This window comes from Elephantulus edwardii, unplaced genomic scaffold (assembly GCF_000299155.1).
Source record: "Elephantulus edwardii isolate Elephantulus edwardi_28Jun2011 unplaced genomic scaffold, EleEdw1.0 scaffold00280, whole genome shotgun sequence".
Lineage (NCBI taxonomy): Eukaryota > Metazoa > Chordata > Mammalia > Macroscelidea > Macroscelididae > Elephantulus > Elephantulus edwardii.
Window position 1 is genome coordinate 918,378 of NW_006400030.1, and position 13,776 is coordinate 932,153.

At 39.8% G+C, this 13,776-nt stretch overlaps 1 protein-coding gene across 2 annotated transcripts in view; it reads right to left on the bottom strand.

Annotated features, from left to right (window-relative positions):
- WARS2 (tryptophanyl tRNA synthetase 2, mitochondrial) overlaps window positions 1-13,776 on the bottom strand; it is a 156,488-nt gene that overhangs the window by 79,724 nt on the left and 62,988 nt on the right. Inside the window, exon 2 of one of the 2 annotated variants that reach the window (XM_006900315.1) lies at window positions 1,868-1,954. In XM_006900315.1, the coding sequence (XP_006900377.1) occupies window positions 1,868-1,954 (87 nt within the window). Of the gene's footprint in view, window positions 1-1,696; window positions 1,955-13,776 lie in introns of both variants that reach the window. The other variant, XM_006900314.1, reaches the window with a different exon arrangement.

Genomic DNA, 13,776 nt, shown 5'->3' on the forward strand with positions numbered 1-13,776 from the left:
CAGCAGAGCTCTCTTTGCCCTTCAATACAGTCCCATCTAGTCATTTTGTAAGAGTCAGAAGGTCACAGCCAGAAAGACCATATTAAGTAATCCAATACATTATGAAATCTAAAGATACCGTACGCAAAAACCAGTTTAGATAAAATGAATTAGGTATGCTTTGGAAAATGTATTATGTAACAAAAAAAGTGACTCTAATGATGACCAATGTTCTAATGTCAGAGATAGATATGAAAGGTTTCAACAAATACTGCTTTGCAAAATAGAAGAGACAAATTCGTTTAAGAGAGGTGAGAGTGTCTAAGAGGTAGGATAACAAAAGAAGTGAGAGACCTGGGGACAAATTAGTTTGAAGAAGATAAAACTTACAGGGTATGTGACCTACAGTTTAAGGCTAAATGCATACACTAAATAATAATAAAGAAATAAATAATAAGTAAATGATAAAAAATAATAAATGATAAAAAATAATAAATAAAATTAAATAAAGATTAAAATAAATAATAAGGCTAAATGTATAAACTGCATCCAAGTATGTGAAGAGTAGTTGTGTGGAATATTTAAGTTGATTTACTGTGTAGTTTTATACTGCAGAAATTAAATCAATGAGGGGCAGTTCTAAGGAGGTAGAGTTTTGCTTAGTATAAGTAAGGACTTTATATCACTTATATCGGACAAACAACGAGCTTCAAAATTCATGGATGAGTAAATCTTTCTCACCAATTGTAAAGAAAGGAAGGTAAATTATCTTTATGGCCATTCCAATGATCAGATTCTATTATCTTATAAAGTGAAATCATCTTCAAACTAACAAATTCAGGATGATAATGCCATTTACTTTTTGAAGACATGCTTTTCATTTATTATCTATCTACTAAGCAGTCATTCTACATCTTTATATTAGGTGCTATGACTATAAAAATATATAAAAGACACACTCTCTGATGAACAGACGTTTATTACCAAGAAAGGTAAGATAATGTGTACATGTATGACAAGTACCACACACACTAGCATATACTATACTCTGTACAATGTACCATTCCTTGGCTGAATCTCTGTCACAAGGTTAAACAAGTAAGTAATGAGAGCATCATTGCCCCATCTCTATATGAGGCCTATCCAAGAGTAAAACTGATTAATTCATAGTGAAAACATGAGTTAAATATTTTGGCTTTGTTCTAAAATCTTCCTTAGCTTGAACACAAGACAAAAGGATTTTGTTGTCCCAATTTCCCAGCTAGTTCTCTTAAATCTTCTCAAATGCTATCATATATGTACAAAGAACAGTGTGAATTATCCAATAGGCCTTACAAATGTGATACAGAGTAGAGCAACACTGGAAAGATATACAACCTTTGGTTATAAAAGTCTTTTTATCTTTGATCACAAGGTTGGTCAACAGAATGAATTCATCAGCTTAAATGCAACCCAAACAATTTCAGAAATGTACATACAATAAAACACAACTGTGTGCTATATCATGATACCACATATAATCGATGAAGATATTATTGCCTTATAGGGATATTCAAAGCTATGAATACAGAGGAAAACAGTGAAATAAAATAAAAGCATTTGTTGAAATCACCATGAACAACTGAAAAATCACGAAGTGGGACTTGCATAAATCCTTGCAGTCTTTCCTTAAATATTATGAATATAAATTTTCTCAGTTCCAACCTGAGAAACTGACCTGAGATTGCTGAAAAAGGATGCTTTTCTCTGGGTTTATGCCACAGGCCAGCAGAACTGCAGTCATGTCTAGGATGCCCTGCCGAAGGGTTGCTGGGTCTTGTGCAACAGTGATGGAATGTAGGTCAACAATGCTGTAGAGCACAGAGTCATACTCATCTTGCAACCTCACCCAGTTCTCAATGGCGCCCAGGTAATTGCCCAGGTGGGGGATTCCTGTAGGCTGGATGCCAGAAAATATTCGCTCCGTGCCATCTTTCTGGAACAAAGGAAAACAAATTTATTTGCCTTCAAATCTGAATCTATGAATCCAATAGACAATATTACTGTAGTTATGACAATAGTCCTTTTTAAAAAAAATATTTTATATTCATTTGCATACAAAGTTGGTATACTTTGTCTTTCACACTGTCCTTCATTTACATTGTATTTCATGCAATCATTCCCATTCATTATATTCTATAAATCATCAATGAACTATGCCCACCATTACCGTGTCTTTCCAGATCCCTACCAGCACTTTCCCATTTCCTTTACCTTTTCTCCCTCTGATAGTCATCATCATTATACTTTTATTTTGTGTCTAGTCTATCCAAAGCACTCCATTAGAAACTATTTGAGACAGAAAATGATATAAAAATATTGTTCTGTTCTAGCACCCAAAAGCTTACACATACAAATCCATGAAAGAAAAGGTTTGCATCTCCAAAAGATTATAATCCCATTGGTGAAAGAAGACAAGTTTCTGAAAGAATAAGTAATATGATGCACCAATATGATCACCAATATGATCATGATAAAAACTTGGAAAGAGCAACAGAAGCATACAAGCAGAAATCCCTAAGAGGAAAAGGTAACTGTAGTCCAAGCAGTTGGTGAGAAAGACTTCAGACATGAAATCAGACTTCATTAGAGACTAAGGGGCATAAAAAATTTTTCATATGATTTCATTTATTTTATAGTTGAGGAAATGATGTCTACAACAATGGTAACCAGAAGTTAGTACAATTTATGTAATTCTGGTTTTGTAAAAAAAATTCTGATACTACCACAAAAAGATAAGGGTAAATAACTCAATTGAAAAATGGGCATAGGATATGAACAGACACTTCACCAGAGAAGACATTCAAAAGGCCAATAAGCACATGAAGAAATCTTTAAAATCCCTAGCTGTAAGAGAGATGCAAATCAAAACAACTATGAGATATCATCTCAACCCAGCCAGAATAGCAAAATCTAACAGAACAGCAAGCCACAAATGCTGGTGAGGTTGTGGAGAAATTGGAACCCTTATTCACTGTTGGTGGGAGTGTAAAATGGTGCAACCACTGTGGAAGATGGTGTGGCGCTTTCTCAAAAAGTTACAACTAGAGATACCATTTGACCCAGCAATTCCACTACTGGGAATATACCCCCAAAAGACCATAACCAACATCCAAGCATATATATGCACATCCATGTTCATCACAGCTTTGTTCACAATAGCAAGGAGTTGGAAATAACCCAAGTGCCCATCAACAAATGAATGGACAGAGAAGCTGTGGTATATTCATACAATGGAATACTATGCTGTATTGAAAAACAAGGAACTCATGCAATATTATTCAAAATGGGTGACCCTGGAGGACATTGTGCTGAGTAAAATATCTCAGTCACAAAGGGACAAATACTACATGATGCCACTGTTGTAGAATGGGACTGACATCACGGTTGGGGTAAGACTGAGAAAAACTGGATAAATTGTGTATACTGCATTGAAACAGATGAGGGAGAGAACAATTTAAAAGTGGTCAGGTATTATGGTTATCACAAGAGTCAAGAATTAAGGCTGCATAGTGGAGTGTACTTGGGACAGTGGGAGGGGTGCAGGGGGATTGTATACCAAAGAAACAATTTTTCTTTTACATTTCGAAGAGAGGAATGAACTGAGGGGGGAGGGCTGGGCAGGAAGAAAAGTGCAACAATGGAAATCGAAAATCTCTGTAAATGTGCATTAAAATTAATAAAATAAAATTTAAAAAAAATGCTGATACTGTATTTTAGAATGTAGGATCTTGGCCTAGATATTAGGAAACCTAGAGACCTGTCCAGACCTGGGAATTACAGTATAGCCTCAAGCAAAAATCTTTCTCTGAAGTTGGTACATGGGTTTTGGACTTACATCCTCCTAAGTAAGAGATGGAAAACAGCATGAGAAACCAGTTGAGCTGTGTAGTTCAAGGCATCACAGCGACTGGTGATCATTTTGAGAGGTAGCTGGGGAAAGGAGGGCTTGAACAGGTAGCTGGGTGTGAAAGGAATTGAGGAGGTGGCGGGGAAAGGGTAGAGACAAGTCATATGTGCTTGGGGTGCGTGGGCAGTGAATGCATTAGCTATTTTTGTAAGGGGAGTGTCTTTCACCTGCTAGGTAAAAATACTTGTCTGTCAAATATTTAAGCATCCAAATTAGGACAGACTAGGAAGATGGATTGGCCATCCACTTCTGAAATATGACTGGCCTTTCAAAACCCTATGTACAGCAAAGCACACTTAGAGTAGACTAACAGTTATGGCAACTGAAGTTGAGCCTTCAAATTTGGAAATACAAAGGAGGAGAAACAGTTGTAAAAAGAAGTTAACAACTGGTATGTGGAATGTGAGAAGCATGAATGTAGGAAAACAGGACATTGTAAAGAAAGAAGTGGAACGCATAAATATTGACATATTGGGTATTAGTGAAATGGGATGGGCTGGCACGGGACGTTTTGAATCCCATGATCATATGACCTATTATGCTGATATGAAAAGGTGAGAAAACACAGGGTTGCATTCATAAACAAAAAGGCCATTTCGAGATCCATCTTGAAATAGAGTATTGTGAGTGACAGGATAATATACATGCATACAAGGAAGACTTGTTAATACCATTATCATTCAAATTTATGCACCTACAACCAGAGCCAAAGAGGAGGAAACAGATTATTTTTATCAACTGTTGCAGTCAGAAATCGATCAAACAGGTAACCAAGATGCTTTAATAACAACAGGTAACTGGAATGCTAAAGTCGGGAATCAAGAAGAAGAATCAGTCAAAAAAGACAGAGTTGGTGATAGAAATGGGGCTAGGGATAGAATGATAGAATTCTGTACAATCAATTATTTATTCATAGCAAAAACCTTTTATAAGAAACATATACACAGGCTATACACATGGAATTCACCTGATGGGATGAACAGGAATCAGACTGACTACATCTGTGGAAGGAACTGTTGGAGAAGTTCAGTATCAACAGTAAAAACTAGGCCAGGTGCTAATGTGGAAAAAATCATCAACTGCTCATATGCAAGTTCAAATTAAAACTAAAGAAGGTTAAATAATATCCACAGGAATAAAAATTTGACCTTCAGTCTGTCTCCCATGAATTTAGAAACCAACTCAGAAATAGGCTTGAAGCCTTGAATACTAATGAACAAAGACCAGATGAGCTGTGGGAGGATATCAAGAATACTGTTCATGAAGAATGCAAAAGTCACTATTAAAAACAAAGAAGAAAAGACCAAAACGGACGTCAGAAGAGACTGAATATTGCACTAGAGTGCTGAGACGCCAAAGCATAGGGAAGAAATCAAGAAGTTAAGGAGCTGAATAGAAGATTTCAAAGGGCTGCTTGGGAAGACAAGGCAAAAATATTATAATGAAATGTAGAAGGAGCTGGAGTCAGAAAATCAAAAGAGCTGGACTCACTCAGCATTTCTTAAGCTGAAAGAACTAAAGAATAAATTCAAGCCAGGAGTTGCAATGCTTAAAGGATGTTATGGGCAGGATATTAAATGATTCAAGAAGCATTAAAAGCAGATGGAAGGAGTATACAGTCATTGTACCAAAAATATTTGGCTGACACAGAAGAATTTCAAGAAACACCATAAGAGCATGAGGCAATGTTGATAAAGGAGATAAAGGAGGAAGTGCAGGCTGCTCTGAAGGACTTGGCAAAATATAAAGCCTCAGGAATTCATGGAATACCAGTTGACCTATTTCAATAAAGAGATGCTGCCCTGGATGTGCTCACCAAGTTGTACCAAACAATTTGGAGAACAACTTCTTGGCCAATGGACTAGAAGAGATACATATTTGTCTCCATTCCAAAAAAAGGTGACCTGACAGAGTGTGGAAATTAACGAACAACATCACTAATATCACACACTAGCAAAATCCTGCTGAAGATTATCCAGAAAAGACTTGAACAGTACATTGACAGAGAACTACAAGAAATACAAACTGGATTTAGAAGAGGTCGTGGCACTAGGGACATTATTGTCAATCTTGGCAGATGGATCTTGGCAGAAAGCAGAGAGTATCAGAAGAATGTCTATCTGTGTTTCATTGACTATGCAAAGGCATTTGACTGTTTGGATCACAATAAATTGGGGCTAACCTTGGGGAAAATGGAAATCTCAGAGCACTTGATCATGCTTATATGAAATCAATACTTGGACCAAGAAGCAGTCCTCAGAACGAAGCAAGGAAATCCTGCATAGTTCAAATTCAGGAAAGGAGTGTGTCAGGGATGCATCCTGTCCTGTACCTGTATGCAGAACAGATCATCTGGGAAGTAGGGCTTTATGAGGAGGAGTATGGTATCAGGATTGGAGGAAGACTTTTTTTTTCTTTTCTGCCGAGCCGCTCGAGGTTAAAAGGGCTGCTTGCAGCGGGCTGGGGCCCCAGTTATGCGTGAACTCAAGTTCTTGCACTGCAGCTTAATCCCTGGCACCACGTGAAGGAAGACTCTTAACAACCTAAGATGTGCAGATGACACAACCTTGCTCGCTGTATCTGAGGAGGACCTGAAGCACTTGCTGCAAAAGGTCACGGACTGGAGTCCTCAATATTAACTGAAGCTCAACATCAAGAAGACAAAGATTCTCACCATGGGTCCAATTGGCAGCACCATAAAAGATGGAGATTGAGGTTGTTAACAATTACAGCTTGCTTGGATACACAATCAACACTCTTAACACCAGCAGTCAGGAAATCAAAAGATGAATTGCATTAGGAAAATCTGCTATCATGGACCTCTCCAGAGTATTGAAGAGCAATGATGTCAGTCTGGATACAAAGGTGCACCTGATCCAGGCCATGATTTTCTCAATTACATGTTATGCTCAGAGAGTTGGACAATGACTAAAGATAAGAGAAGAAGAATAGATACCTTTGAGTTGTGGTGCTAGAGAAGAGTCTTGAACATACCATCGACAGATGAATAAGTCTGTCTTGGAGAGGGTGAAATCAAGTCTTTTCTTGGAAACTAGGATTTCTGTGTTTCATTGACTATGCAAAGACATTTGACTGTATAGATCATAACAAACTATGGCTGACTCTGAGAAGAATGGGAATCCCAGCACACTTGATCATTCTAATGCGAAACTTATACTTGGACCAGGAGGCAGTCGTCAGAACAGAGCAAGGGAACACTGCATGGTTCAAAATTGGGAAGGGCGTACGCCAGGAATGCATCCTATCTCCATACCTTTTCAACCTATATGCAGAACAGATTATCCGGGAGGCTGGGCTCTATGAGGAGAAATGTGGGGTCAAGATTGGTGGACGATTTTTCAACAACCTGCATTATGCGGATGACACAACCCTGCTTGCTGAAACTGAAGAGGACCTGAAGTGCCTGCTGCAGAGTGTCAAGGACTGCAGCCTACAATATGGATTGAGGCTCAATGTCAAGAAGACAAAGATTCTCACCACTGGACCAATTGGCAGCATCAGGATGGATGGTGAAGAGATTGAGAATGTACACAGCTTTAATTTGCTTGGCTCCACAGTCAACAGTCTTCGCACCAGCAGCCAGGAAATTAAAAGGCACATTGCCATGGGAAAGTTTGCTGTTAGGAACCTCTCCAAAGTACTGAAGAGCAATGGTGTCTCTCTGGCAACTAAGGTGCATCTGACACAGGCTATGGTCTTCCCAATCACTTGTTATGCATCAGAGAGTTGGACAATGACCAAGGAGGATAGAAGGAGAATTGATGCCTTTGAGCTGTGGTGCTGGAGAAGAGTATTGAGAATACCATGGACTGCTAGGAAAACAAACAGATTTGTCCTGGAAAGGGTTAAACCAGGTGGCTCCATGGAGGCAAGGATTCTGAGGCTCCGTCTAACATATTTTGGACATGTGAGGAGAGACCGGTCCTTAGAGAGGGGACATCATGCTTGGGAGGGTGGAGGGACAGCGCAGGAGAGGAAGGCCCTCTATGAGGTGGATTGATTCAGTGACTGGGATAATTGGGATGGGAGTGTCAGAGACAGTGCGATTGGCACAGGACAGAGTGGAGTTTAGGGCTGTTGTACATAGGGTCGCTATGAGTCGCAACCGACTCGATGGCATGTAACAACAACAACAACAGGATTTTGAAACTCAGCCTCGCTTACTTTGGGTACATGGCCAGGAAAGATAGGTCCTTGGAGAAGAACATCATGCTCAGAAGAGTGGACCGACAGCGCAGGAGAGGGAGATCCAGGATGAGATGGGTTGATACAGTAACTGGGGTGATGTGGGTTGGTCTGTTGGAGTTGGTGAGACTGGCTCAGGACAGGGAGGGGTTCAGAGCTGCTGTACACAGGGTTGCTATACATTGCAGGCAACTCAATAACATATAAAAACAGTAACATACTATGAGAGGTTTGGAAGCAGGAGTGGCATCCACTTCCTAAATAACATGACTCCAGAAACTCTATGAATGTCGATAGTTGTAGAGGGGCTTCAGGCCTTTTTTTCATAGGGTCACTATGAGTTGGCATGACTTGAAGGCAATCAACAACAACAACAACAACAACAAACTCTATTTCTAATATTACTATTTGGTGAAATTATTTAATGATTTTTAGGCTCCAGTTTTCTTTTACTTTTAATAAAAGAAAATAGGTTTTAATTTTTACAAGGAAGACACAATTTTTATTCCATTATAAAATCATGTTGTGCTTGCTCAGCTGTTTCTCTTTATTTTTAATGACTGCCAATCTGTGCTCCATCCCGAATACTACAGTTTTCATAGGCCTGTTATTTCAGAAGTAGGTAGTCAATTCTGCTTCCTGGTCGATCTTAAACCTGTACATGAGGCTCCAAAGTGAGACCCTCTACCTCACTGCAGGATGTTTGCTTCAAGGCTGAAACAACTAACAACAATAATATGCATGTGTGCTTTTAAACCTTATCTCTTGTTTTTAGGTTGGTATCTTCTAGAAGCTATATGTAAAGAATGTGAAACAGGCATCTCCTCCATTCTTCAATAAAAGCTCCAAAGCCTTCAGTTGGTTCTGACTCACTGTGCCCCTCCACTAGGCTTCTGAGGCTCTAAATCTTAAAGAGTGGAGAATATCTTTCTTACTCCCACAGAGTGGCCACTAGAGATGCATGGCCTTGTGGACAGCAGTGCAGCATTACAGGCTATACCGCCAGGGCTCCTCACCTGTCCGGTTTTATTTTTTCTTTCCAGATACTTGACTGCTCCAGCATGATTTATTGAGAATACTATATCCCCACTGTTCAAGAATTCTGTCTTGGTCATAAATCATGTATCTCTATATATATTTGGGTCTGCATCTGCGTTTTCTAATCTGTCCTACAGATCTGTTTGTCTATAGAATGACACCTCCCTTTTATGAAGTCCTGAGACCTGGTAAAGCATGTTGTTTCCCCCCACCTTGTTCTTCTTCTTCATGAGTATTTTAGCTATCCTTGGCTCTCCACTTGTCCCAATACACTTCAGTATATCTCATTAATTTATAAAAAAAATCCAAGACAATCAACCTACCAAACCTTGTTAGATTTTATAAGTGGACCACTATAAATGGCTTCTTGAGTCCTTTAATCCTCAGCCTATAGCATGCTAAATCTTTTCTCTTTACATCTAAGGATAGCTACTGACAGTTAATCCACTTTGATAAGAAGCCAGTGTTAATAAACCGCACTGAATCCCAAAGGCAAGGAAATGCTCCAAGGGAGAAGGATGGGCAATCTCCTCCAATGTGATTTATCGCTTCTGAAAACCTGCTGAGGGTCAGCTATGTGTTGGTTCCTACTCAATGGCAAACAACAGGTCTACTTAGGATTTGTCCTTTTATTTTCCCAAGAAATTAAAATCTTAACAGTCTTATACCTATTCATGTTCTGCTCTGCTCTCAAGATGTTGTTGTTGTTATGTGCCATCAAGTCAAGTATGACTCATTATGGCCCTATGACCAACAGACCTGAGTCTTGTCTTATCCTGTGCCGTCTTCATCATCTCTGGCACAAATGAGCCCATTGTTGCTGTCACTGTGTCAATCCATCTGGTGAGAAGTCTTCTCATTCATGGGTCCTCCACCTTTCCAAGCATGATGTCCCCTTCTAAGGAACAGCTTCTCCTAGCAACCTGCCCAAAGTCTGTGAGACAAGTCTTCACCATCTTTGCCTCCAAGGAGCATTCTGGCAGCACAGTTCACTAAGACATATCTGTTTGTTCTTTAGCTAAGATCCCTAAGTGAACTGTAATCTCAAAGGCCAACGGCACAAAACTACAAGTGATACAAGTAACCATGATACTCCAAGGATTTCTGGTTTTGAGGACAAGAAAATACTTTTTTAAGATATTAAAAATCACTCTAACCTTAACATTTAAAATTATATTTAGATAAAGTAGGTCTTAAATGACAAACTGTCCAAGTGTTTAGATATATAAAAACATTTAAAAAATAATTTCTACTTGAGAAGCTGAGACTGGTGGGAATAGGCAGGAGAGAGGGAGGGGCAGAGAGAGAGGGGGAAGAGGAGAGAGATACAATCAGAGAGAGAAAGAAAGGGCAAGAATTCAAATGAGTATATCTCAGGGAGGGTTTCTCCAGTACCTGAAGACTTCAACCAGCTTTGGGCTCTGGATATGGGAATACGCAAAACAGCTTTCAGTATAGTAAAAAAAATAAATGATTAATAGGCTTTAGGGACTGACTGATGAAGAGAGAAATCAAAGCAGAAAAACAAATGCTGAGCTTAAGAAATGGAAGAGAGGAAAAAATATACAGAAATACTTCATCTACAAAGAAGATAGACGGTTTATGGTGATGTAAAGGGTTATTAAGACTAGGAATACTAAGCTTAGAAAATGGGACTATTTCTAAATAAGATCAGGAAATTCCTCCATGGTCAAACTAAGGAATTATTCCCCTGGAGAAATGGAGGAAACAAATTCTTGAGAAAACAAGAAGAGAAAAGCACTAGAAGACAGACTTTGGGGGCAGGGGAATAAAAAATAACAGAGCAATGGGAATGGACGAGACATGATCTAATGCATCTTTTCCGGGCTCTAGTTTCTGAGATTCTATATATTAGTGTGGAGGGGAAAAAATCCTACTACCAAGAAATATTCAGAACAACAAGAAATTTTTGTTCAATTTTCAAGGAGTTTTTTAAAACAAATGCAGGCTCTAAATGAGAACTGGATTCCTGGTCTTAAAAATATACAATGTGCGTCCTGCTATTCTGTGGTGCGTTTATGTTCCCGTCTGTTTGCCCTGCAAGAGCCAGCAGGCGGCCTGACGGCATGGCAGGGGAGATACGGCTGGTACCATGAAATCACAGGGCTGGAATGTGGTGTTTGGGGTGGTTGAGGATGGGGGTTCTATGTTCAAAAGCGCTAGAGCTAGAAAAGAATGAAAATGAAAGGAGCATGGGCTCTCCAGTGGACAGGAGGCAAACCACAAAGCAAACAGTGTCAAGGCTAGCTCACAGGCATTTACTCCACTGGGAAGTCTGGAGCTTCACCTGTATCCATCGTAGTGTATCAGAGGTTAAAAATGGAGCATTTTACAAAATGGGTCCTGATTTTTAGTTCAGGTGTATTTCTCTAACAAATGTCATTTCCAATTAACACATTTTTGGCTTGTATATTGCAACAGAGTCATCACTACCTATGTGCAACTATAGCCCTGGGATTTGAAATATAGCATTCCAGAACACAGAGTGAATGCTGGAACTAAAGTAAGAATATGCTTAGCAAATTAACAGTTGTACATTCCAAATTACTGATTGTTGTTGTTGTTATGTGCCATCGAGTCATTTGCGACTCATAGCGACCCTATGTACAACAGCCCTAAACCCTGCTCTATCCTGTGCCAATCGCACTGCCTCTGACACACCCATCCCGATTACCCCAGTCACTGAATCAATCCATCTCAAAGAGGGTCTTACCCTCCTGCGCTGTCCCTCCACTCTGCCCAGCATGATGTCCCTCTCCAAAGACCTGTCTCTCCTTATAACATGTCCAAAGTATGTCAGACAAAGCCCCAGAATCCTTGCCTCCAAGGAGTGGCCTGGTTTAACCCTCTCCAGGATGAATCTGTTTGTTTTCTTGGCAGTCCAGGGTACATTCAATACTCTTCTCCAGCACCACAGCTCAAAGGCATCAATTCTCCTTCTATCCTCCCTAGTCATTGTTTAACTGTCTGATGCATAACAAGTGATTTCAAAGACCTTGGCCTGTATCAGGTGCACCTTAGTCTCCAGAGAGACACCATTGCTCTTGAGTACTTTAGAGAGGTCCCTAACAGCAGACTTTCCCATTGCAATATGTTTTTTTATTTCCTGGCTGCAGGTACCGAGAGTGTTGTCCGTGGAGCCGAGCAAACTGAAGCTGTGAACAATCTCAATCTCTTCGCCATCCATCCTGATGCTACAAATTGGTCCAGTGGTGAGAATCCTTGTCTTCTTGACATTGAGCCTCAGTCCATACTGAAGGCTAGTGCATACTGAAGCAAGTGCATAAGGTCCTCCTCGGTTTTGGCAAGCAGGGTTGTGTCATCTGTATAACGCAGATTGTTAATAGATCTTCCACCAATCCTGATGCCACACTTCTCCTCATAGAGCCTGGCCTCCCGGATAATCTGCTCTGCATACAGGTTGAAAAGGTATGGAGATAGGACACATCCCTGGCGTACCCCCTTCCCAATTTTGAACCATGCAGTGTTACACTGCTCTGTTCTGACGACTGCCTCTTGGTCCAAGTGTAGGTTTTGCATTAGCATGAGTAAATGTTCTGGGATTCCCATTCTTCTCAGAGTCAGCCACAGTTTGTTATGATCCACACAGTCAAATGCCTTTGCAAAATCAATGAAACACAGATAGACATTGTTCTGGTATTCCCTGCTTTCAGCTAAGATCCATCTAACATCAGCTACAATATCCCTAGTACCACGACCCCTTTTAAACCCAGCCTGGACTTCTGGCAATTCTCTGCTGATGTGCTGTTCCAGTCGTTTTTGGATAATCTTCAGTAGAATCTTGCTTGCATGTGAAATCAATGATATTGTTCTGTAGTTTCCGCACTCAGCTGGGTCACCCTTCTTTGGGATGGGAACAAATATAGATCTCTTCCAGTCAGTTGGCCAAGTGGTTGTTCCCCAGATTTCTTGACACAACTTGGTGAGCACGTCCAGAGCAGCATTTGTTAGCTGAAACATGTCAATTGGTATACCATCTATTCCTGGGGCCTTATTTTTTGCTATTTCCTTCAAAGCAGCTTGAACTTCTGCCTTCATCACCATAGGCCCATGTACAGAATTACTGATTACAGTAATTTTAATAACTAAAGGGAGCTCTGATGGCTTAGTGGTAAGAAGCTGCACTACAATCCCAAAGGCATGTGGTGTAAGTCCACCAGCTGCTCCATGGGAGAAGGACTGCTAATTTCCTCTCATGCAATTTACTGCCTCTGCAACCCCGCTGGAGGGTCAGCTCTAAGTCAGTTCCGACTCAATGGCATGTAACAACAACATGCTCAAAATCAACCTAAAAATTCCAAATTGCTAATTCTGGTGAAAGGTTATTTTAGATACTATCCTTGAACTTGAGAAAATAAACTGCAGCAAAGAAAGAATACCTAACAGCTTTGAAATGCTTTCAAATTATGATAAGAAACAAAGACTTGAGGATTTCAAAATTCCTATTACAAAATCCCATTTCGAGACAGCTGCAACATGAAGTGTTTTTCACTTCCTGTTTTATTCATCAAACTAGGATGGATTTTTGGCAAGGGCATATATATGATAAGACAAAAAATGGA